At 43.2% G+C, this 24,533-nt stretch overlaps 1 protein-coding gene across 18 annotated transcripts in view; it reads right to left on the bottom strand.

Moving 5' to 3' along the window:
* The window catches only part of ZBTB44 (zinc finger and BTB domain containing 44), a 43,860-nt gene extending 19,398 nt beyond the window's left edge, over positions 1 to 24,462 (bottom strand). Inside the window, exons 1-11 of one of the 18 annotated variants that reach the window (XM_085525768.1) lie at positions 24,110 to 24,436; positions 21,819 to 21,901; positions 17,989 to 18,139; positions 17,719 to 17,818; positions 16,449 to 17,374; positions 16,259 to 16,361; positions 15,227 to 15,397; positions 8,999 to 10,069; positions 6,342 to 6,426; positions 2,225 to 2,388; positions 563 to 863 (exon numbers count right to left, since the gene is read on the bottom strand). In XM_085525768.1, the coding sequence (XP_085381894.1) occupies positions 563 to 863; positions 2,225 to 2,388; positions 6,342 to 6,426; positions 8,999 to 10,069; positions 15,227 to 15,242 (1,637 nt within the window). In that variant the 5' untranslated portion in view covers positions 15,243 to 15,397; positions 16,259 to 16,361; positions 16,449 to 17,374; ... (2 more) ...; positions 21,819 to 21,901; positions 24,110 to 24,436. Of the gene's footprint in view, positions 1 to 562; positions 864 to 2,224; positions 2,389 to 6,341; positions 6,427 to 6,502; positions 6,677 to 8,998; positions 10,070 to 10,232; positions 10,325 to 15,226; positions 15,398 to 16,258; positions 16,362 to 16,434; positions 17,375 to 17,718; positions 17,819 to 17,988; positions 18,140 to 21,818; positions 21,902 to 24,109 lie in introns of those variants that run through there. The other 17 variants (XM_085525766.1, XM_085525775.1, XM_085525777.1 and 14 more) reach the window with 17 other exon arrangements.
* Positions 24,463 to 24,533: the final 71 nt, after the last annotated feature.

Here is a 24,533-nt window from a genome sequence, read left to right as displayed (position 1 = left end):
AGACAGCAGTTCTACAACTGTTTAAAGACACCACACTCTGTTAGTCTGATCATTTAGCAATAGGTTATCTAGAAAATTAAAAAGGTATGGAGTCATGCAATCTTTCTACAATATCCACCATTAAAAAAAAACAACTTCACAAGAACTCACAGGTCTATTCCCTGCATAAGCAAACAGTCTGCAGACAACATTTTGAATATTAAATCATATACAGAACTCCACAGACAGTACAGAATGCCACGGCTTAACTCCATTAGCCTGCCCAAGGATACAACTGAAGATATAAATTAAGTAGCCCCGAAGCAGTTTCTGCATATCACTGGGTTCTTCAGTGCCCTCCTATGAAGTTTATACACTGGAAAACAGATCAGATACAACAGATAGCGGTGCAAGAATGAGCGTGACTCAAATTAGCTGGCAACCTGATGAGAGGCACAGCAGGCTGCCCTGAAAGCAGGAAAGGATGATTTAGGAAAAAAAAAAGGAAATAGGAGAAAAAGGAAAAAAAAAATAGCAAAACAAAAAGCAAGTTTCCCTGTTAGGTTTTTGCTGTGCACCTCACCTGCTCTGGAAGTAGTTTGCTAGCTCTGATGCTTCATGGTTCAAGCTCCGCAGGTGAACGATTAAATTTCCAGAGTTGGTGAACATGGCGCCGCATGTTTTGCACTCGTAAATCCGAGGCTTGCGGATAATGTGCCGGGAAACCCGCATGTGGTGTTTATATTCCCCGAAGGAAGTGAAAGTGGCACTACATATCTGGCACCGGAAACAGCGTTTACCTTCGTGCTTCAGGCGATGCATCTTTAGCGAGTAAGCTCGGGTGAACTTTTTCCCACAGCGGTCACACTGAAATGGTTTAATGCCTGCAAAAAGAGAGCAGCAAACGTTCAGCTTTTGGAATGGCAAAATCCTTCCAGATTTCTACTAGCAAAAGCACAGGAGCGGCGCCCAGTCACAGCAAAGTGCTGATTTAGGAAGAAGCAATCCCGTTAACTTTAAAATGGCAAAACAATTAGCACATAGCTGTGATTTTTCAGAACCAGCTGCTAATATTTCATAATCATGTAACCCATCTTTAATGCTTACATTTCTTCTTCCTCACCATTTAAAATGAACATAAGTTTCCATGGATTAGACCATGATTAAGACGATGAGCCACAGCCAGAAAGGATCTGATGCAGCTGTCATCTCAAAACATCTTTCAATTCTTTTGATCTTGGGAGCTTCTTGTGCCAGACTGGTTCCCAACAATGCAATTATCAGACTACCCTTAATTGCAATGGCTTTTCCTTGCCGCCTGTGGCCTCAGAGCAGTGTTCTGGCAGGGGGGGGACATTGTGTACAGGGTTCCCCTGTAATGCAGCAGGAATGGTGATAAAAAAGTAAAGCAGCAGCCTTTATATTGTGTGGGAACCCTTATATACAAGACTTTTCAGCAACCTTGCATGACAGACAACTCTTTAAGGCGGTTTAAGTTCACGCTTTGCCTTTTTTCTTCTTTTAATTTAACCATTCTGTTACCAGTTCATTTCTCATTTGTTATAGGCACTAATAAAACCCCAAAACATGTGAGCTTTGCAAGATGCTGCAGCGCCTGAAAGTATGCAATCACACCCAAACAGAACTATTACTACATAAAAGACTGAATCACCAAAAAGTTAAATAAAGACTCTGAACTCCAGAAAGTGTGGAAATCCAAACATGAGGCCAAGAATCTGGAATACGGAGCTCTATTCATAATAGGGCTGTCAAGGAATAAAGAAGATTTTTTCAAAGGGCTGAATGTGCATCAGTCCGTGCTGTTAATTCCTCTGGTCTTTCACTCTGCTTTCCTTATGTTCAAAGTGAGAGCTGAACTTTTAATTGGGGCTTTTACACAGAGAAAGCTGTAGTTAAGGCTACACTGAAACTCCTTGTTAAGCATGTGAAAACAAGTTAATATTCTAGAATATCATCTCGTGGAGCTTTTCAAGCTTCCATACTGTTCACAGGCACCTATTTCCTCAGATAGCAAAATCCCTTCATCTACTTTGCTCATGTGAAAACATTTCTAACACTTCTGAGGTCTGGGAACAAGCATTCAGTGAGCCATACCCTCTCTACCCAATTCACATGCACACGGCATGTGATTAAAAAAGAACTGTATTACTGTATTTGCAGCACTGTGAGCAAACTTCTGTATATCTACGTATTAGTCATCAGTGGAAATAGCACCATTCCTTACCTGAGTGGATAAGCATGTGTTGTTTTAAGTTCTGAATGCGAGTGAACCGGACCCCGCAGGTGGGACACTGAAAAGGTCTATCTGGACCATTTGGGCTGGGTCTCTCTGTGCTGCTGGTAGAAGGAGCAATGTAGAGTTGGTAGGGATACTGAACGTTCTCCAAACTACAAAGAAAAAATTCACTGATTTACAAGCATGCTAGAGAAAAAAAAATAGAAGCTGTGCCTGTGGAAATCTGAAACTTGAACATATTAGAAGGAAAAAAAGACTGGCCTTTTACATTGCTGTATTTACATGGCAAATCTCTTTCTCTCTACAGCTATATGTCTTGACCTGCATCCTGAACAAACACAATAGTTTGTGTTTTTTCCTTTACACAACAGGTCTCAACACCAGCTGAATGTAATTCTGAGGCGTGAGCATTTTATCACACACACTGATGATTTACAACCAGTCAGGTGTCCCTGAGGAAGAATTTAAAGAACTGAGTAAATTGGCAAGAAAAGGTTTATTTTGCAGTTTCAATGATATTTACAAAGGAAATTAAAGCCAATTCATTTTCATTTCAATTCACGTCCCATGAACAAACATTAGCATCTACAATTACACAGTCCTAAATTTAAAATATTAATCTAATTCATCAATACTTTCCCTTATCTGATTCAATCAGCTCTATCAGAATACCTCAAGCATAGTGCTGAAAACACAGCACGCAGACTATAATAACAGAACAATTTAACTTTCAAAGTAATTCATTTAAGACTAATTGCTCCTACACAGCCTCGAGCTGCAAACTGTTTAAGTGGTATAATCCAGGTCCTCTGGCAATGCAATTGCTTCACCAAAGGGCACAGAGAAAGAAAAGCATCTCTGCTGGTACAAACAGAATAACAACAGGAATTTGTACTTACCTGGGATTTCCCTTTCCTGAGTATTAAGCTCTACCTTTTATTTTTAATCAAAATAGACATTTCAGCTTGCTCACAGCCCGACAGATCAGATGTCACTGGCAGCAGGAATCTGCTCTGACCCTGAATCTCGCCTGCAAGTCACAATCACCGCAGGAAGAACAATGAATTTTACTAAACTCTAATGTCTTAAATGCAAGGTGAAAAAAGTACAATAATTCTCCTGTTGAAGACGGTCAGACGGTCTCCCTAACTGAACAAATCCTTTGGAAGGAACATCCACCTCAAGCCACTTGGTTAGTTTCTAGGTAAGATTGTATTTCTGCATACTGATATTACCCCAACAGGTGTCTCTCACCCACAATAATGGAAAAGTTGGTACCAGGTAGCACAAACCAGACGCAGAAGCACAGCTCTGTCTGCAGCCTGACCGCGTGTTCAGTTAGTGCTGAGCAGGAACTGCAAATGGGCCAAACTGGACCTAAAATGAGTCCTGGGGAGCCATCGAGACAGGCTTAAACTGCACATCTACAGCAGACTTCTGCTATGAGAACCCACTGAATGTCCTGTTATTAGAAGCCTGAGAGCTGTACTGATTTTTGGAAACTGGACAAGCAATTTTATCATCCTTTTCTACATAACTGGGTCCTAAAGAGCTGTGGAAAAGGTAGATGCTGGTAAACTTGCTGACTTTTGCTAAGGGGAAAACCTTTACAAAGGAAGCTAACAGCTCACATCCTGCATGTGACAGAATGGGGCCTGCCACATAGGGGTCCAAAAAAGATGCCTCACCACATGCACCTGCAACAGATGAGGTTATATTCAAACATGGGTTCTGATTTGCCTAGTTAAACTTCTACCATAAACTCTGGCACTCCTGCTTCTCTTTGTGAGCAGATCATTAGACACTTAGTTATTTTGCAACAATATTTAAACTGCTTTACAGAGAATTCATTTTCTGGTTCCACATTTCTCAGGTCCTTCCTCCCTCATTTCCCAGGGAGACACTCAAACCAGGACAGAAGTTGGGAACCAAGGCTCTCCTTTTGTTTCCAGCTTTCTCAGGCCAGCTCATCTCCAAAGCCTGTAACGGTGCCAGGTTCTCTGCAATTAAAACTGAAAGGAGATGCGCTATGGGACAATCTCCCTAGAAGAAATTTAAAATAAAGATTTGGTTTTCTACATAAAAAAGATCATAAGGAGAAAGGCTGGTCAGAGCAGATAACGGGCTCTGCAGCTACCAGTGACTGGCACGTCCATGGGCATTCTAAAGTTGTAAGCAGGCTGAAATATCTGTGACATAACCGTGCACCTTAGCACAGCAAAGAAATTACATTTAAACACAACCATACTGTCCCTTCCCAGCTTCTTTTTCCTCACATACACTCAGTATCTCATGACTCTGAATTTGTGACAAATGAGGCATTTACTAGTTGAGATTAGTCTAACATTTGAGAGACTTTCCCTCACAGATGTATACAAAGATAGATACGGAATATACTAGCAAGTTTTTCCCCTTTTCACCCACAGATTACATATATCTTCAATGATGTAGAACTAAACACTGGCAAATTTAAATGCCAGAATGCTTAGTGAGCCTACAAATGTCCTCTGTTTGTAAACAGCAAGTGCTTTAGACAAATGGAGGCTCTCATTATATTGGATATTAGAAGTCTTGTGTAACTGTCTTTGTAACCTCTTTTCTAATGCAGCTATGAACGTGATACAGAGACTAACAGTTAAACCAGCCAAAGCTGTGTTACAGAGCTGTCAGAAAAGTGTGTCAGAATCCAAAAGTGAAATACCACGGAAAGAACGTAACAGGAATCATTGTGAAACGGTTATTCTCATACTTAACAGATGCCTGTTAAACTGACCACAATTACATGTGACCTGCTCATCAAGAACGCTTTCATTTTGTTGGGATTCTATTAAAAACTCTGCAGTGCAGAGTGCATGAAAGTGATCTTTTGATAGAAATTCTCAGTGTTCAAAGGATTTTATATATTCTGAATTTTTCCACCCAGTTGGTGTGGGATTCTATAAATTCAATGGGAAATTTCTGATATAAATCACTGCAGAAAATACATGTCACTTGATTTTGTAATTTAAAATCTGCTTAAAAAAACTGGGATTTTCTCTAATGAACGCCACATGTGTTCCTACTACCAATTCAAACCCCAGGCGTTGGATATTTATTTACAGTGAGGGTTTCCAGCAGATCCATACAATCTTCTGTCGTACACAGAATCATTTCTAGGCAGTTATTTTCCCTTCACGTTTAATCCTATGATGAGACAGTTTTAGATGGAAATGGCAGGGAAGATTTTAGAGCTTTGAAAACACAGCTCTTCATAGTTATCTCCATGGAGTTTCACTTGACACAGTTTCTGGAACAACTCCCAAAGGTTGGCACTTCTCAGATCAACTTGTCTAACAAAACACTATGCAAAAGCTAGCTTGTCAATATTTTAAACCCTCTGCTTAGAAACAGAGCAGCTATCCATGCACCATACCTGACACATATGACAAAAGCAAAAGAAATAACATGCACACCCTTGTAAGCCAACTGCAGGTGCATCGCTTTGCTCCAGCAGAGCCACAGTACATCTTCCACTAACCAGACCCACTTGAGCTCTGCCTTCTAAGCCAGCCTCCTCTTACAAGGGATTCCCCACAGTATATTACTCATCTCAACACAGCAAAAGGCTGCTGAATATGTAAAGCATCTTGGTAAAAAGCTACAATGAAAGTTTGGGGAAAAAAAACCTACAAGTTTGCCCTGCCTACTTTGTGTTTTATGGCAACAGAAATGTCTGAGGAAGCCACAACCAGCTATTCTAGTTTGTTGTTTTTGAGGCCTTACATCAGCTTCAGCATGTATGCAACAACCATACCTGTCTCACAATAAAGATCTTTGTATTATTTATTAATATAGAGCAGCAATTAAGAAACAGCAAAAACATGAGTTTCTTTCTTCACCAGTGTAGCCTGGAAATAGACAGGAAACGAAAAGCAACAAGTAAGCAAACTGACTTTCATCACCTACATTCTTCTAAAGCATCCGATCCTTCAGGCACTGATTGTACTTTGATCAACACAGAGAAGTATATGTACAAACAGCTGAACATGCTGGGATTAGGGCTGGGTAGGTTAATTACAACATTCCACTTGCTGCAGAACAGTTTGCACACTGCATTGGTACATACCGATCATCGTCATCCGCATGAGCGTTAGCCCCAGAGGTACTCTGGAGTGTGGGCAATCCCTCCGTAACCCCCTCATCCATTGAGCCTAGGCAAAGAAAAAAGGGCGACTTAATACAAATATGTGTTCAAAAAGGGCTGAGGGGGGAGGTAAATACACATACAGCTTGCTTCGCCAAATCTCTGAGAGTGAGTGCTTCCTGGGTGGTGAGATACTAAAATTATCTTGGGAAAATCACTTAGAAAACTGAGAAGCAACGTGTTCCAACTTCAACTTCTCCTCCGCACAGATTATCTAGTAAATGGACAACTCAATAAAGGGCAAATATTTGGCACACCTAGAAAATGAAAAGAATCTACGTTAAACGCAGCCAGAGTTTATAAAACACATCCAGTACTAACAGAGCGAAGCAGAAACGATACTTTCACCTAAGGGGAATATTTCATCTGTTCTCAAGACCTCGTGAGCAATGCAGTTCAGTTCTGTTACTTCACAAGGCTTCTGCAACCCAAACCTTCTCGGGGGCAACTGACAGGAGGCTGTGAGGAAATGTGCACCTCAAGCAGCTTCAAAATAACACTTTTCTAATCAATTTTATTAATTTTCCTATGAGCTGACAAACTATATTTGGGAAATTCAGCAATCTATGCAGTTACAGCAGTTAATTCCATTCTGATTTATCCTTCTTTCCTCATGCTATACTTAACTGAGTCGACTGAAAAATAATTCCAATTCCTCATAGGTTTAATGTTATGCCTTCACCCCTCCAATGGAAACTGTGTTAATGAGTTATGAAAGTATCTTCTCAGACACAGCTATTACTGTTGCTGTAATGACTTATTTATCAAGGCCCCGCTTCACATCTTCTGTGTTATAAAGTGCCTCCAAATACAATAAATTGCAAATGAATAATTCTTGAAATTGCCCAAAGAGTGAAGAAGAGCTTTTTGCAATATCAGAAAGGCAAGAATACTTTTACAAATGCATTATAAAACACTGAGATAAATATATGCAATTATACAAGGAAAATTTGTTGAGAGAGGAGAAAGCCGTACTTTAATGTATCCCGCTGCCTTCATTTATTGTTCTTTATGTTGCTGCATGAAGAAATACATCTTTGGGAGGCAAAAGGTGCTTTCTGAGCTACACAACACGCCTTATCATATATCTGATACATGCAAACTGCTAAATATGACAGCACTGTTTCTCTTACAGGAAAATGTGAATAAAAACTGTTATCAGGACAGCTAATAGTATTATGCAAAGACTGCTAAACATTAATTCAAACATTCAAGGACAAAGTAGAGAGTTCACACTGAAGATTTAGGGCTGGCTAGCATACTGTATCTCTATGTAGCCCTTTAAAGAAGAACATGCTGTACTAATGACCCCAATAATAACAAATGACCCCAATAATAGACATTTTAAGCTTAAGCATTATCATCTGTAAGGCCTGAGAACCTCGACTCCATACTGTACTCCTCAAGAAAAGGTTAACAGCACTCACAGCAGTAAATACAACATTCTGATTTGGAAATCGCATTTCTGACCTAAAATGTCAACACAAGAGCTACGAGGATGGCACAAAGGGAGGATATTTTCATTTCTTTACACCTGAGCTGGTTTAACAACACAGACGAGCCTAGAATGCTCAGCTCCACTTCCTGCAGAGAACGCACCACAGCGCTGTGCTGACCAAAGAATTTATGCAGGCTACATTTATTTACTTTATTTGAGTTTATTTTAATTAACTGACATAGCATCTCATGTAAACACTACTCGGATGAAGCAGACCAGCACATTCTGCATCACTATGGTTTGCTAATAAAATAGGCTTTATTAAACATCTTTCAGTAAACAAACTCTTCCAAACGCAGGTCAAGCCACTTAACTGGAGGCAAAATAGCTGGCTTGGGCAAAATTTTGGCAACTAAACCAGCTATATTGCAAAATGCCTGTCTTCTGACCTGCTAACAGCCATTCAATGCATTCTCTGTGAAGAGAGAAAAAGATTATTACAGTAACTACCTTTAAATATTAGCTATTAATACACATCAGCCTGCTAGAAGAGCCCAAAACTAGCTTCACGTTGCCTTCATGGAAAAAGGTTTCTCACAGCAATTGGCAGCACTTGAAGAAGCAACTCGAGAACTGAAGCCCACAGAAATGGAAAGATACTCAATATTATGACTGTGTGGTTTTGCCTTCGTCTGGGACATTAAGATGACAGTGTTCCACCACTTATTTTGCAAATCTTCTTACAAAGGCTCTCTGTCATAACTACACAAGATTTCATGGCTGATGCAAAGATCCCTTCTGTCCCTCTGTGGCTATAAGCCATAAGCCTTTCAAATTTGGTGATACAATTTAACTGAGCTCATGCCTTGTGATACCACTGCAAACAAGATTTCGGTCTCTGCAGCCAAGTGAGCAGAGGTAAAATGGGGTTATCAAACTCTTCTGAATAACCAAGAGGTCTACCACCAGGCTTACCTTCTTATCCATGCTTCAGTTATGTCCAGTGCTCTAAGTCCCATACTCCTACCATGGTTTATATTTTAATTTAATTAAATAGTAACCCCCAGTAACCTCACAATTATCATTATTATACATGCACTTATCTACTCGCACATGTATCTAACCCCAGAAATGGTCATACCTATAGAGGACGATTGTGGGCTGATCAGGAGATCCTCCTGAACTTGCTCGCTTCCTGGGACTGTCTGCTGGTCACTCAGAGAGCTCTGGGATGCACTGACGGGCTGCGATACTTCCTCGTGCACCTCCTCATCGCTTAACCTCTCCACTTTGACACGCACGTCTTCTTCGATCACAAGGGGCGAGTTGGCTTTTGTGCTCTCACATGTCACATAATCTGCAATTCTCCTGTTCGACTCCGAGGGGCCGGGCATGTCCAAAGTCCTTGAGTTCTCCACCTGCTTCACTTTCTCAGACTGAAGCCTTCGATCAATCCCAAAAGGAAAAGTCCATGGAAAAGCTAAGGAGGAGTCTACGGGCTGATTTCTGGACTCTGGGTAAGAAGTTGAAGGATTCAGCACTTGGGGGGAACTTGTTTGTGTGTTACACTTGACAGGGCTCTCAGGAGACATAACTATGTAGCTTTTGCGCTTCCTTCGTGACTCTCGGCAAACAGGAATGGCTCTTTCCACTACGCTGCATTCAGAAGAAACGGGAGAAAGGCTGCCATCTCGGGAAGTGAAATTGCAGTTTGCATTATTCTCCTGCCCTGCATCCAGCACTTTCTCTTGCTGGCTGTTGGGCGTATTCCATAAGATGCTCGACTTCATGAACTCTGAGCACGTGCTAGCAACACTGAACATTTGCATATAGCTGGCTGCTGCCAGCACATCAATGATGTTTTCTGTATTAATGGATAACGTCGCTGTGTAAGCGTACTCCAGAAGAGGAATAAAACCAGTCACTGTCACGTGGTGCAGGTCCAGCACACTCTTGCTCTCATCTTCTGCTTGACCAACCAGTTTGGAACGGAAGAAATCACTGCAGGCTGCCAACACCACCTTGTGAGCCCTAAAGATTTTGTCCTGGACGCGAATGGTGATGTCACAGAAATGCCCATCGTTGCGGAGCATGTTTAGCTTTCCAAGCATCTCCTGACTGTGAGCAGGGGAATTATGAGTGAATGTTTTAACACCCATTTTTTCACCTTTCTGCCAGCGTTCTTTCCACATATGAGAGATCACGGGTAGCCCTAAAACAAAGAGAAAAGCTGTCACTTTCATTTCTGGAAGCAGAAGTGGCTTCATGATTACAAGACTGTATGCAGAAGATTCAGCAGAATTCTCTAGGGTCACTCTTTCTTTCAAGATCCAGACTGTACAGTGGATTAACTCTACAGAAATGCAATTACTTACTTAAAAACGCAGACAAAATTATTTGCAGTCTATCTCTAATATCATCTTCCACGTTTCTGCTACTGTTGAGTCAAAACAAACTCCCTTCACAGCTGAAAGAAATACAAGTATCGAACACTGAGATGAAAGCATCTCTGAAACCATCATCTGTGTAAAAAAATCCCTGTTTTGATTTTCTGGACTCGGGAAACTATTGCTCACAGCTCTTAAACCTGGGAGAATTTGTCACATTGTTCTTTTAAGTAGAATAGACGTTTTACTGGTCCACTTACAAGTGTGAAGGAGCAGGCAAATATCCCAGAGAAGGTATTTAATAGCAAAAGAGTTTTAGAGAAACTATAGCATGAATTTTCAGGGGGCAGAGTTCAAACTAGTAAACCCAAAGTAACTGTTGCCAATAGCTCTGCTTTCCTGCTGTAGGGCAGGGACTGATTGCCTAAAGCTGCTTTACGTACATGAAAAATAAACAAAAAGTACAACTTTCTTACAATAAAACCCCAAGCTGCCTTCTTAGGGACCAATTCTCTTCCATGTGTAGAAGCACATGCATGGGGTTTGGGCAGTGCCCTGAAGGACCAGAAGGAACTGTATGTCCCACAGTCAAGCAGAGTTTTAAGCTGCATCTGTATCCCAAACTGCAGTGCCTCTGCTTTGATGAAGGTGACCCACAACTTAGTTCCTCTGCAATACAGAAAAACACTGTGCCATGCTAGGTGCAGTAAGCCCAGACATCTCCTGCCCCTGCATGGGAACATCTGTGCAACCAAAGCTGCCTCTATTAGCAGAGGATAGACACGTATATGAAAAAAACCCCTAACTAAGTTCATATGTTCACTCACACTGTTTTTGAATTATTCCACTGTAAAGGAAAAACAAGCTGTAATGTTAAACCTTCTTAAGGCCCCCAAGCTTCCATTGCAGTCTTCTGTGTTCTATGTGACTCACACAATTAACATGATACAGAAATATCATCTGGTAAAGTTGGTGGTTGAACATCAGTAACATAATTGGATCTGATTATTTCCTGGAGTCAGTCAGCTTATTCACATCATCCTTTGCTCTCCCCTTACACGTATACAAAGCTGCATCACTCTTGCAAACTGCTTGTGAGCAGCTTTACAGATACAAAGAGCACTGCAAATTTGGAACAACCTACCACAAATCTCAGCACGCATTTCAATGGCAGCTGTCAGAGCCTACCCTGTTCTACACGGCTTCTTGTCTCTTTGATTTCACTTTTGATACTGCAAACCCTCTCACATAGAGGAAAAATAGCTATTCTAGAGAACAGACCAACACTTTATATATATAAAGCTCGAGTGAAACTATAAACACCATTTGGATTTGAAATGAAATTTCACACTACTGCGAAAGAAGTTAAGCACAAGCAAAACACTCCTCAGTCAAAGAAAACATATTGACCTCAAGAGGCTTCTGAAGATCCAGACTGTTTGATCTCCAGCACGAATCAAATGAAAATCATGTTTAATTGATCTCAGACCAAAACTCTGCAGTAAAATCTTGTAACAGCATATTCTAGAATGGCCTTAGGACACCATTCCTTCTGAATTCCTGAGTAGCTACAGCAGCACGTTGGCACCTCAGAAGCCCAGAACCGCCGCTCAGGAACTGGGTTTGAAAAGATGAACACATGCATAAGGATTACCAACAACAGACCTGGCATTTGGAAATAGCACCAATACGTAATGGGAAACAGAGAGAAAAAATTAAGCAAGCAATCCTCCCAATTCTTAAATGCCTGGAAGACCAACAAGCATCTTCCTTCTCCATTCATCTGAATGAGTAATGCTCATCCCTCCCATCTGAGAGCTCTATTCTGCTCACCTCCTTCTGGCTCCCCTTGGAACCACTGCTTGTCCCGCTTCCCCTTCCTGCCCGCCTCTCCCTCTTCAGGCTTCCTTTCCCTTTCATCTTTTGCTTCCTTGACCTTGATCTGGTTACAGAACTTAAAACAAAATAGCGGAAGGCAGTGATGTGTAATAAATTCATTTACATTTATTACAGGAGCAGGGTGCCTGCCACGAACACGGGATATTGCTCTGCTAAGTCACTTCTGTGGCTGACTTTGCCTCTCGTCCCTCTGACAGGCCACCATTCAAACAAGTGGCTCCTACACAGGCTGCAGTGCTGCCAAAGGATTCTGTATGCATATGCATGTTATTTGCAGAACAATCTGAAGAGGTGGGCTGGGCTGGGGAAATGACATCAGTTACCTGGAGCTCAGAAGCTAGTGAAAACGTCAAATGCATTTGGAAGGTAATTTAAACAAGATGAAAGTATTTTCCACATGAAAAGATGGGCATGCTAAAGCCCACACAGGTCACAGAGGGGTTCAATTCTCCTTTTTAATCTTTTATTTGCAGAGGGCACCTCTACAACTACAGTAAATCATAGTGATGAAAGAGAATAAAGGGCTGAGACAGAACAACTTCACCTCAAGTCTGACATCTGTGCAGTGTCAATGCAAAATGACACTTCTTTTTGTCTTATTATCGACTATTAGATACACCCTGCCAGCAGCAGTTAGATCCTAAGGTGTGGGGTGCTACATTAAGTTCTTCTTTGAGACTTGAAACACTCATATCTAAACACACATCTGCTTCTCCCAACAATACCAGCTGGCCTATTACAAGGTACTATCCCCACTACAAATCTTGCCTTGCTTGCTGGCTGCAGATCACAAACTGTTCTCACATCCAAAGAATCAACAGTGCTTTCTGAACTTTGTTTAAAACAGTATTTTAAGTCAGGTCAGTAAACCCAGCTTGAACTCAGCCTGTCACTGCCAAGTCTAACGGTACTTATGGGGAAAAAGAAAAGGTTTCTTTGCTCAAAATTACGTCAATGAGCAGCATTCACTTTGGTGTATTGGAATCTGTGGAATGCAAACCTGTAACCTTTAGCTGCATTGGTTGCACAGACCAGGGAAATGAACCGTCCTGAGAAGCATGCAGTGGTTCAGAACTCCAATTTCCTCTAGGATACTTCAAATTGTACGTGCACAAAGGATCTAGTGTTAAATGAGTCACTTCATGAGCACCGGTTATGCTAAGACATGACATAAATGCTGAGCTGCAATCTATGAACAGAGGCTGAAGGATACTACATCCTGCAGCAAATACACCGACATTCAGCACTGAGGCTGACCTGCTCCTTGGTTTCCTGGTGCTGGAAACAAGTTTTTTCCCTTCCACACTGCCCTGTGTGAGACTGAAATGCTCCTCTCTCTCCCTTTCTTTTCAACTTCACCACTTTCCTTTCATCTACCATCACTGCTGCTTACAGAAAACATTGCTTAGCTTCTTCGTATTAACAGAGAAGTTTGTACATACATTCTCTACCTTGTTTTCTCATAAGAATCCTTTCCAAAGATACCACAGCAGCAAGTTGCTTCCTAAGCTGCCACCTCCTCCTATGAAAACATCCTGGCACAGACACCTTCCAAAAGACCTTCCCAAATCTCAGCTCCGCACCCCCAGAAGTTGATATCAAGGGTGGCAGAAAGTATTTTGTAATCAGAATTCATAGAGGTGGCCTAAAATACTGAAGCTGACAGTTGTGATTAAGTCAGTAAATAGCCTACATAATTTTCAGATGACAGATCAACTCCATGCACTCAGGCCCATTTAACAGCTGTCAAAACCACATTATGGCAACAAATGCCACAACCAACTCTAAATCCTGAGCAAATTAGCAGGGATTCAGCTCAGTTCCCCATAAGCCCTGTAACAGTTGAGCTGTACAGAGCCCAAGTACAAAGGCTGGATCCTCATCACAAGGATCTGCTGAAAAGATGAGCACATCTGGAAATCCTGAGCTGTGCCATGACCTGTGATATCTGTACCTGCTTGGTACCAACCAAAGCAAACCACATGAATAAAGGATACAGAGAAGCAGGTGCAAAAGCACACATTGTTCTTTCATTGTAAGCTCTCTGACAGACTCAGAGCATTCATCAGCAAAGGACAAGGAGAAAAAGCATCCAACAGCTTCTCTTCCAAAACAGTTACTTAGGATTGGGAAGTGTCCTCAAAACATACTTCATATTCCTAATACATCCCTTAAGTTTTCCTAAAATTGAGAAGCCACAACTGTAGCATGCCATGACTACAGAGGAATAAGGGCATGGCAAAACCCTGATGGTACTTACAGCAGTGACTAATGTTTTTAATAGCAATGATAATGTAAATCTTTAACGTGGATGGGGAAAGAACAACTCGGATGATAGAAAAGCGGATTTGCATGGCACAGATCTGGTAGGTGCATGTTACCTCACAGAGCTGGTGGAAGCACTGAGACCAGTGGTGGGATGCCAAGAACAGCAATTTTATTCTCCAAAATGATTTTATTGTAAATTGAGATGGTAGGTCAGCTGCAACAGGAAAGTTTTGAGAGAACGAAAGCTTTTACATATCCGTTATGATGGAAAGCTGATGTAATCTTTGCAGTAACAACAGATGCCTTTTCCCCTCCATTGTGACAGCAGAGCACAGATCATCCTAGACAGGTTTGCATGACTGGAACTCCAGCTTTGAGCTGCACTGAGAGTGTGCCAACACTCCTTAAGATGCCACGGCTCCCAGTCATATATCATGTCTGCAATTTATCATTTGAAACCCAGATACTGTTTTTGGCAACACTGCTGTAATCGCTGTTCTAATCCATATTCTAATCTACCCAATTAACTTTAAGGTATATTCCCAAATTATGAATGAGCAAAAATGCGGCTGTTCACAATTTCAGCTTTATCTATTGATATATTCAACAGGGCTTAAGGTTTGACCAGAAACCAATGCTGAACTCAAGCCCTCCATGTCCCAGAACAATTGTTTTACTCTATGCTGAGCGAAGTCATAAGCAACACATATGAAGCTAATGAAAGAGTTCACAATTCCGTGCAAATTCCTCAAATAATTACAATTCTCAGCTCTCTATCCTCAGTTTTTGTCATGATGAGCTCAGGACCCGCTCACCAAAATTGTTTGTCATCCTTATTCATCATCTGGTAGTGGGTTCCAAAGATGTGGCTGAGCAGAGCACTCTTTCAAAGCTCCAGCAGCCCATCCCTTAAGTGCCACTGCTCTCCTGGCACGCAGCGAGAGAAACATTTCCACTTCACATGGCTGGCTTGACTCAGAGCAGATCTGAACAGAAACAAAGAGGCCTGTGAGTGACATCAAACCATCCTGTTAGAGACCCTGATGATAGCAATGTACTACCACTAAATCTCTGCTGAGAGGCAGGATGGGGAAAGGCACTGTTTTTTAACCCACTCCGCACATTGTTGTTAGCTTCGTTTGCTAAAAGATGCACTGGTTTTATTTTAAACCATGGATGTTGAACAACTACACAGCACAATACCTGCTGTTACAGACCGAGAATAAATCAGATATTTACTTAGCTGCAAACATTTCACTTACGCTGGCTCTATAAGATAACACTCGAAACAGAAAGTCTACAGATGCCAGAGTGAGAAGATCAAAGTCTTTCTCATGTTACAAGGCTGCCTGTGTGCAAAAGCAGCACCATTTGCTGGATACATGAAAAAAGCAACGTTTGCTGTAATGAAAAACAAGGGAATGTGTCCATCGCTTTAATCCTAAGTAATTTAGAATATTAAAACCAGCGCAGAACATATCACAGAGCTGCCATGCTTGTAACATGAGGTCATGAAGAAAGGCCATAAGTCATTAGTTAAATCATTATTTTGCAGGAGCTGCTGTTTGTACACAATGTGAAGTATAACGTATCTTTTTTTTCCCTCCCAATTAGTCATTTGTGTGGAAGTCAATACATCAAACATAGAAAAATCAGTATTCCTGTTCTGACAACATGGCAGGAGACATTAGATAAGAAGTTTGGGAGTCGGCTGATAGGAAGATATACTTCAGTCTGGGCAGCACCATCCAGTAGAAGCCAGCATGTGGCAGAGAGGATGGAAATTCATGCAACAGAAGTGCCTCCATAATTCCCAGTGATGACACCGAGCAAGACAAGGAACTTACCAATTTGGAGGACATATCTTCCAGTGAACCCTTGGCACAGTGTCTGTTTGAAAGCCCCAAGCATGTTCTGGAAGGCAGAAAGGAGCTCCTCCAAGCCCTGCATCTAGCAGAATCAAGAAGTCATCTGCCTGAAGACAACAGGCTACAGATGCCAAGGCCAAAATCATTAAACTTACCAGCAGACACATACTTGCAACAGACACTTGTGCAGCTAATGAGTTCCACATGGAAGCGACACTTCTGGATTCACTTTTGTCCCTTATTTCATATATGTGACCTACACAGCTTTCTTCTAACCCATCTCAAGCTGGCAAGAGAATTCAGTCTCACTGTAAACCTCTTCCTTCTGCTGCAGGAACCACGCTGCTGATGTCTTTGCAGCTGACCAACTTATGCCTGTCATGAGACAGCTTCACATCACACAACCAATTCACAGATAAACGGGAAATTATTAACTGCGGAAGGTGTCACAGCATTGGAATTCAGGTCGTACTGTGTGAAACAACCTGCTAAATGGTTTCGGTCCCATTGGCTTTGGGCAATGGAAATTAATCTGCACAGCACTGTAAATGGCCACGGTCAAGACCAGACCCCTCTGACTGATGGGAGAAGCTGAAAGCTGACAGTAGTTTGTTACCAAAAAAGCTTGGGGACTATTGACAGGCAATTGAGAGCTCTGTACCGGGTGTGCTAGATGACTACAGCCAGATTAAAGCATCGCTACAAGTCCTGGCCTAGATAAAAATTGAAGATTAAAGCTCATGTTGTAGGTGTGTAAAATGTTACCACTCCTTTCAGTACAAGTCAACCTAAAAATGCTTCCATTAGACATCGCTGTGATTACAAACATATAAACCGATACTTTAATTCGCAAGAAAAGGTGTCAGTGTAGTGGGAGAAGAGGCACAACTGCTCCAAGATTGTCTCATTGTGTGGCACGCACCTGCCAGAAATCTTGGCAACACTAACACAGTGTTAACGTAATCCCTCAAATATTTAGTGCTGAAGATCTGGTTATTTAAACACACAAAGATGTTTCCGTCTCTCAAGGATCAGCAGTGTTACGTGATTAGGTGTTTGTATAAAGCTGCAGAAATCTGGCTGAATGAAAATAACCTGAAGGAACGAAGAATGAGAAACAAGTGAGACAACACCTGTGTTTACTGAGGCAAAGTGTGTCATACCCACTTGGTAATGGATTTTCCACGCATGGAACCTAGAACAGATGAGCTACAATCTAGAAGATAATTAGTTAATGAAGACTTTGGAGAAAGTTCTCCATAGTATTTAACTAAATTGAACAGCTAATAGAAACCCCCCCAAATAACCAGACTGTTATTATCTTTTGTCAGGATTATTTTAACCCACAAAAGGTTCTGAGGAGGTTTTTCAGTGTCTTTGCTCTGCACATCTGCTCCTTACCTTGCTTGTAAGGGTGCAGGTCTTCATAGAGCACTTACCTCGACCAGACAACATTTCAGACAGGAACACGCACTAGGCAGAGCCAACAGGGCATCTATTAAGTGCACTGATCAGCAAGACAGTTCTTAACCTCAGGAGCTAATTAAAAGGGATTACGATAGTCAGGGCAGTGCTGCAGTGCAGGCCACGCACAACGTGTTGATCTGCTGACACTAAGTTCTTTTTTACGCAAGACTTAAAAGACACTCCATAAAACATTTACAGATATATAAGGAAGATAGATGGTGCTTTCTTAAGCCGCACTGTACCTTACAACATCACTGAAGCTTGCAGATCCCTGACGTGAAGCTGAACTCTGACAGATGTACCAGGTGAAAGCACAGGAACTGCAGCACAGCTGAGCACGAGGGGCGAAGAGCTTCAGGAATACAACCAGTGCAATGTGCTGATTTTAAGCTCCTAATAGTTAAGAAACACCACCCGTTTTCACAGCCTGTATCTTCCCCCCCCAAGTCTCCTTTTCCCTAACAGCGACAGTTTTCCAAAGAACAGAATGTTACCGTTCACTACTTCAAAGGAGCCCTATTTAACTTGTTGCCTTTTTGAAGCTGCAGCGCAAAGTATAAACTTTATGTGCCTAATACAGCTTTCACATGGTTGAATAAGCAAACCAGACAAATGCCACTTTCTCTGGCCTCCAGCACTTTGAACTTTTCATTGTAGGAATCTCACATTAGTGTTCCATGTAACACATAAAAGTGAATTTTCAGACCGTGGTTAAAAGCGAGGCTCATTTACTAATACGAGCAGTAACTGCTAAGAAGCCTTACGACATATGGAATTATATCTTCATAATAAAAATTAATGTGCAAATTTCATTAGGTGGAATGTATTGTGATATTTAGAGCACACTGGGCAGGAGGTGCTGGTCTGAACAATCCCTCCAACCTGCAGGACTTAATAGGTGCAAACATATGAAATAAAACACAAGTTCAACATAACATTTTGTTTATTTTAAGTGCTGCAAGCTGCCAAAAATCATCCATAAAGCACTTTTATTTGTCACAAGGCAGCAACATTCTAGTTTAAGAGCAGAAATCTATTTTTTCCTTCCTCTGCCATGGCTACCTATGGCACTTCAGTCTGAAAAATACACATCAAAGCCTGCTCGGCCCAACCTCCCTCCCAAATTACTAACAAAAGCAAAGATCTCCAAGCCCTTTTCTGGGGGAACCACATGAAAGGAACAGGAAGAAATATGGCCTGGTTGGCGTGCCTGCCTGCCAAAATATCCTAATACAGCTGAAGGTTTTCTTGGTAGCACTACTGCATTAAGATCCATGAAAGAGTCAGAAGGGAAAACACAGATCTGGGCTTCCTCACGCACGTGTACGCCTATTTACTGAGCCCAGCCAAGTCTGCCTGCGTGTGTTCAAAGAGAGAAAAGGGCACACGAGGCGTGTTTCCAGACAGAAGGGAGTCAACTGCAGAGATCACTGGCCGGAGTCACAGTGAAAGAAGCCACACGTGGAAAATAAACCACTTCTTTGTTTCCCCCGAGAACAAAACGGGTCTATCTGGGCCCCTTGTGCCCCAAGAGCTGCCGATAGCAACAGCATTTTGGCAGCGGAAGAGTTCCTCCTCCCCACACCCCCTGCTGTCACCCCAAGCAGCGTCTCCTACTTTGCTGTGTGCAAGGCTTTAATTTTTGTCACTTGGAAGTGACAAACCTCCTTTTACAGAAACAAAAGGCTGTAACTGCATATCACAATCATTAGGTTTGTGACAGCCAAATTTGGCTAAGTGCTAGTTTTCACTAGTTCTGCACAAAGCTCACCTGTCAACCGAGCTGTTGTTTCAAGTATTCGGTTTTATTACAATAAATGACAGCTTTCCTTCTCTAGCTTTTATTTCAGATTAGCAAGGAAGCGTTACACCTTAATGAAATACACACTAACTACAACAGATGAATCCATCTGAAGAGCAATGCAAGCTTCCAACCTCCCCCAAGCATTCTAGCACAAGGAGCTTGCACTGACCAGCAGCAGCATGGAGAGCCTGTGTAAGGAGCAAAGGGGAGACAGAAAGGTGAAGTCCCACATCACATCCAACCTCACCATACCCCATCTCATAGAGCACAAGGGTTGTGGATGCAGTGGAGAGCAGCCAGCCTGTCAGGTGCCCAGACACACAAACAAGCAGCCAGCTTTCCGCCAAAGTGCCTATAAAGAATCCCGAGCAAGTTGAAGCAGGGCAGGAATGTGAATTGTGTCATCACCCTTTTAGCACTATGTGTACCCTTTATTTTCCTAATGACTCAATTATGCAGGTAAAATTAAATGCCTGAAAGGAGTTCTTCCTGGCCCCCAAAACTGAAAACCCTTGTGTTTATCCACAAGTCAGCTACTGCAACACTGCAAGCTTTCTTACCTTGAATGGCCAAACACATATATTCTTAATTACCTTCAAATACAGTAACAAGCAACCAAGTGTAGCTAAGCTTATATGAACCAAGATCATCTTCAATATCTGTACTTCCAGTAAAATAACTCAATATAGTTACTAAGTTCATCTGTATTTTTGACTATTAAATACTACATATAGTATTAGTGGAATGTTATAGATGAGCTAGAAAGCGTCCGACTATTAAAGAGCATATCTTGCTGCTCTGGAAGAAAAGGCCTTCATTCAATCTTCACTGGGTAAAGCAAATATTGTGGTCAAATCACCTCTACAGAATATAGAGACCTCAAAACCAGGCACTGCACAACAGTCTCTGCAGACAGAGATACAAAAGATTGGGACAACCCAGCTTGGAAAGGAGAAGAACTCAAAACCCAAAGAACACAGAATACATCTATACAATAGCAAATGAAAAAGCTACTGAGGAAAAAAAAAGGTTCTTTATTCTTTCTCCTGCTACACAATCTAGGAGGTGCTCAATGAAATGACCACGCACAGCAAATATTTTTGCCCAAGTTGTGGAATTCATTGCACAGCATAAGGTAGAAGCTAAAGGTATAAACTGCTCTAAAGGCTCAGGCAAATCCACAGCTGACAAATGCACCAGCAGGCATCGTTACCCACAACTGCCTGCACAGCCCAAATGGCTCAGGCCATCCCTGGCTGCTGGCAGCCACCCGAAGAGCCATCAGTAACATCAGCTGCCTGCTCTGCTTCTTTCCCCTAATGATTTACTTCTGGCCACTGTCACAGACCACATGCCAAGCTCCGCACACACACTCCGCAGACCTCATTATCCCATCATTCACATGTTCGGATCATTATTTCACATGAACAGGTTTATTTCCCCAGCTCTACGATGTAATATATTAAAAACCACTATCTGCAAATTAAGTATAGCTTAAGTCACTTCCTTAAGTTGACTAAATAGGAGAGAATTAAATGAAATTCCCAGCCTTCACAGTTCACCCTTTCCATCCATCCACACAAATGCCATGTTACCAGGTTGCAGTTCATTCCCTACCACCACCATTTTATTTGTGCACCTTGCACAGACATTTGTTTTCATCCTGTGAAACCATTAGAAGAATCAATTGGAACTCCAAAGCAAGCTGAGAGTAATGGGCTCCTGTGTTTACGTAGCAGTCAGTACACAACTATTTAATTGGATCTATTGGCTAAAAACTGCATCTTTCAAAGCAATAACAGCATCCACCACAGCAACAAGGAGCTGCCTTAAAAACCTTATGTAAACCACCATTTCCAGTATTATTTTCCTGCTTCAAACTGCCAAAATAGCAATCGCTGACTACTGCAATAGTGCCACAGAAGGCACACCTCCCATCTAGTTTGACTCCTGAAATCGAACACTTTCTGAAAGGGAAGTAATTAAATCGCTGCCCCTTTTCAGTGAGACAATCCCAAGACTGATGTCATAATTCAAGCGACAGACTGTGAACAGCTCCGCAACCGTAGCATTTAATTTAGAAGTCGGCACTTGACACATTGAAGTATTTGGAATTCCTGAAGTCTGGCTGTCTGCACAGTTGCATAATTTGAACAGGAATAACCTACTTACAACCGGGCGAGATAGAAGTATGTCAACAGACAATCCCTTCTACGTCAAGGGCCATCTCCTTCCTCATCACACACCGGCAGCAACAGCATCACTCACCGATCTGTCACGGTTCGGTTTTCCTCTTTCAGCTACTGAACTACAATGCCTTCAGGAGCTGTTACATTTATCACCACATCTTCCTGTAGAAATAAACCCAAATGTTCTCAAAGATTATAAAGAAATAAGTTTACACACGTAACAGGCTCCATCAGTGAAACACTAGATGTACAGAAACCAACACCAGTGCAAAGGACCCGAGGCCTCCTTCTCTGCCTCCTTCTCTTCCAGGGACATGTGAGCTCACACGAGCACCATCCATCTTCCAGCAGGCATCACACATCCATTCAGGAGAAGGACACGAACATAAAAAGCCTCCAGAAATAACGTTTGGGCACTTGTTCAGCTTCACACACAGAGGAAGCTGTATTTTCTTTCACCCCTCCTAGCAAAGAGCTGAGCAGATGCTACAGTCACCACTGAAAGGAATCACCCCTTTCAAAGTTGCCAGTTTATGATGAACCTCCTGTTGCAAAAAGCAATGGAGAGGGTTCAATTTCACTTGCTAACTACTTCTCTTACATGCTACAGAAGAAAGACATGAAGACACTCCTCCCCCTCAACTTGACACCCACAAAAAAGAGGAATTCTCTCACCCTGTTAAAAAACAAGAGCAACAACCAAAAACCCCAACAATGCAAAACCTTCTGCGTGGGAAAACAAAAGTGATCCCTCCACCTCACAGGTGAGCATCCACACAACCAGCATCCACCTGGGGAGCCAAAAACAAGGGCTGGAAATTCCCCTCCCTTGGAAAGGGATCTCTTGGAGTGTTCACACCAATTAAGAGCTGCAGATTAAAACCAGCTGTTTAAACAGAAGAAGTCCCCAGGGAGACACGCTTACAGTGTTCTAACTAGTTTCTGGTATAAAAGGTTATAGCAGGTTAACACTTCTTCTGCTCTTTCTTACATAGATTCACTCAGAGCCAAGCAAGCTCTCCAGGCACATCACGCCTTGGATCTGCATTACACGTGGATATCGAGATGCAACAGGAGAGCTCAATGGCACATGTGAAATGCCCCACGAGACTCCTGGACAGCAGCCTGTGCCAGCCATTCCCACCCAGTATCACCTTGCAGGGTTCACAGAGCAGTCCCGTGTCACTCCGTGTACAACAGCGTGATGCTAGAAACCAGAGGTCAGCTCAGCAGGTGGGCTGGGTGACCTCCACCTAAAGAGAAGCCAGGGAAAAGAAGGGAGAGAACACGAGCAAACACGTAAATAGCAAAGCTGAGAAATTACCCTCGTGATAATAGGGCAAACCTATGGCTTCGTGTGAGGAAAAGAGTGAATGCTAGAGACTACTGGAAACACGTGAGAAAGATTCCTGAGTGAATGGGAACAAGAGGTGGACAGAAATGAGGAGACTTCCAAGTTACATGTATGACTAGAGAAGAGAAATCCAGTGCGTTTCAGACCAGCTATGTCCAACTTGAAACCTGCAGATGCTATGGGAACACACATAGTAATTCCAAGTAGAAAAGCAACCTAAAGGCAGCCACAAATTGCAGGGCACAGCTGAGTGACCCCTATAGCACATATAGCAATGAGTACCACACGTGGGAGCAGGCACCATGAGGTGTCTATGGGATCAGGTGGAACAGTAAGCAGAAAGCTCCTCCTTGGGAACCTGCAGGGGAAATGCCTCATATCCAAAGGGCTGAGGGCAAAACATCACGGTGTGTAAATGCATGTGGAGCTCTTAGTCAATGGGATGACCAGCTCTTGGTAGACAGTCAATGGGATAACCACAGAAGGCCTAGCAGACAGGTAACCTCACAGTGCAAGGAGATGGAGGAGCTGCCTCGTAGATCTGGAGGAAGGAGTGTGCTGCTCTATTAGGGTGGCTCAGAGGCTTCAGGGGACAGGATAAAGCCCCATGGGGTGGTCATACTTCATAGGCTGCATCAGCCCAGCACATCTATGCCCAGAAAGAAGCACAAGGGGCTCCTGAAGGCAGCAGGATGCCAACTTAGGCAGCTCATACACGAGAGCCGAGCCCCACAGCAGCCCCTCTCCCCCTGCGCATCCCCATGTGCCAATGTTTACGTCGATCCGCTCACAACCCACATCACAACCCACACACACGGCACAGCTGAGCCCAGCTGAGCCCAGCACCCCCCGGCAGATGGACAACGGCGGGTGGGGGGAGCAACAACAGGCCGCGGGCTGCCGGCACCGCAACAGGGGGCATCACAGAGGCACAAGGGGTCGGGCCCACAGGGCACAGAGGGTCCCTAGGGCAGCTTTACCCCCCCACACTCCCCCGTTGTCCCTCAGGGCCTTACCTGCGCTCTAACGCCGGGCCGAGCCCCCTATCTCGGTGCTGGCCGGGCCATGGCGTTGGGAGGCGGAGGAGGAGCAGAGGCCGCTGCCACCGCCACCACCACCAACACCACAGCAGCAGCCGCCGCCTCCCCCTCAGGCGCGGAGCTGGCGGGGCGATGAGCAGCCCCCAGGGTGAGGGGGTCGGCGGCTCAATAAGGGGAAGGGGGGGAAGGGATGAAGGGAGGAGGAGAAGGGAGGGGAGGGGCGGCTCAGCGGGACGGCTCCGAGCGACGAGCTGCCCGCGCCGCCCGGCCGGGCACTTTGTTTGTGTCCCACAGTGCAGCGCGATACGGGGCGGGGCGTAAAGGGGGGCGGGGAGAGCGGAGTGCGCGTGCGCAGTGAGCGGCACAGCGGGAGCAGCGGGTGGGATGTGCATTGGGGTTA

Source organism: Coturnix japonica, chromosome 34, assembly GCF_054131305.1.
Source record: "Coturnix japonica strain WE chromosome 34, WE-NBRP24, whole genome shotgun sequence".
Taxonomy (NCBI): Eukaryota; Metazoa; Chordata; class Aves; order Galliformes; family Phasianidae; genus Coturnix; species Coturnix japonica.
The sequence above is the reverse complement of the archived record's forward strand: the minus strand, read 5'-3'. Positions and strand labels throughout refer to the sequence as shown.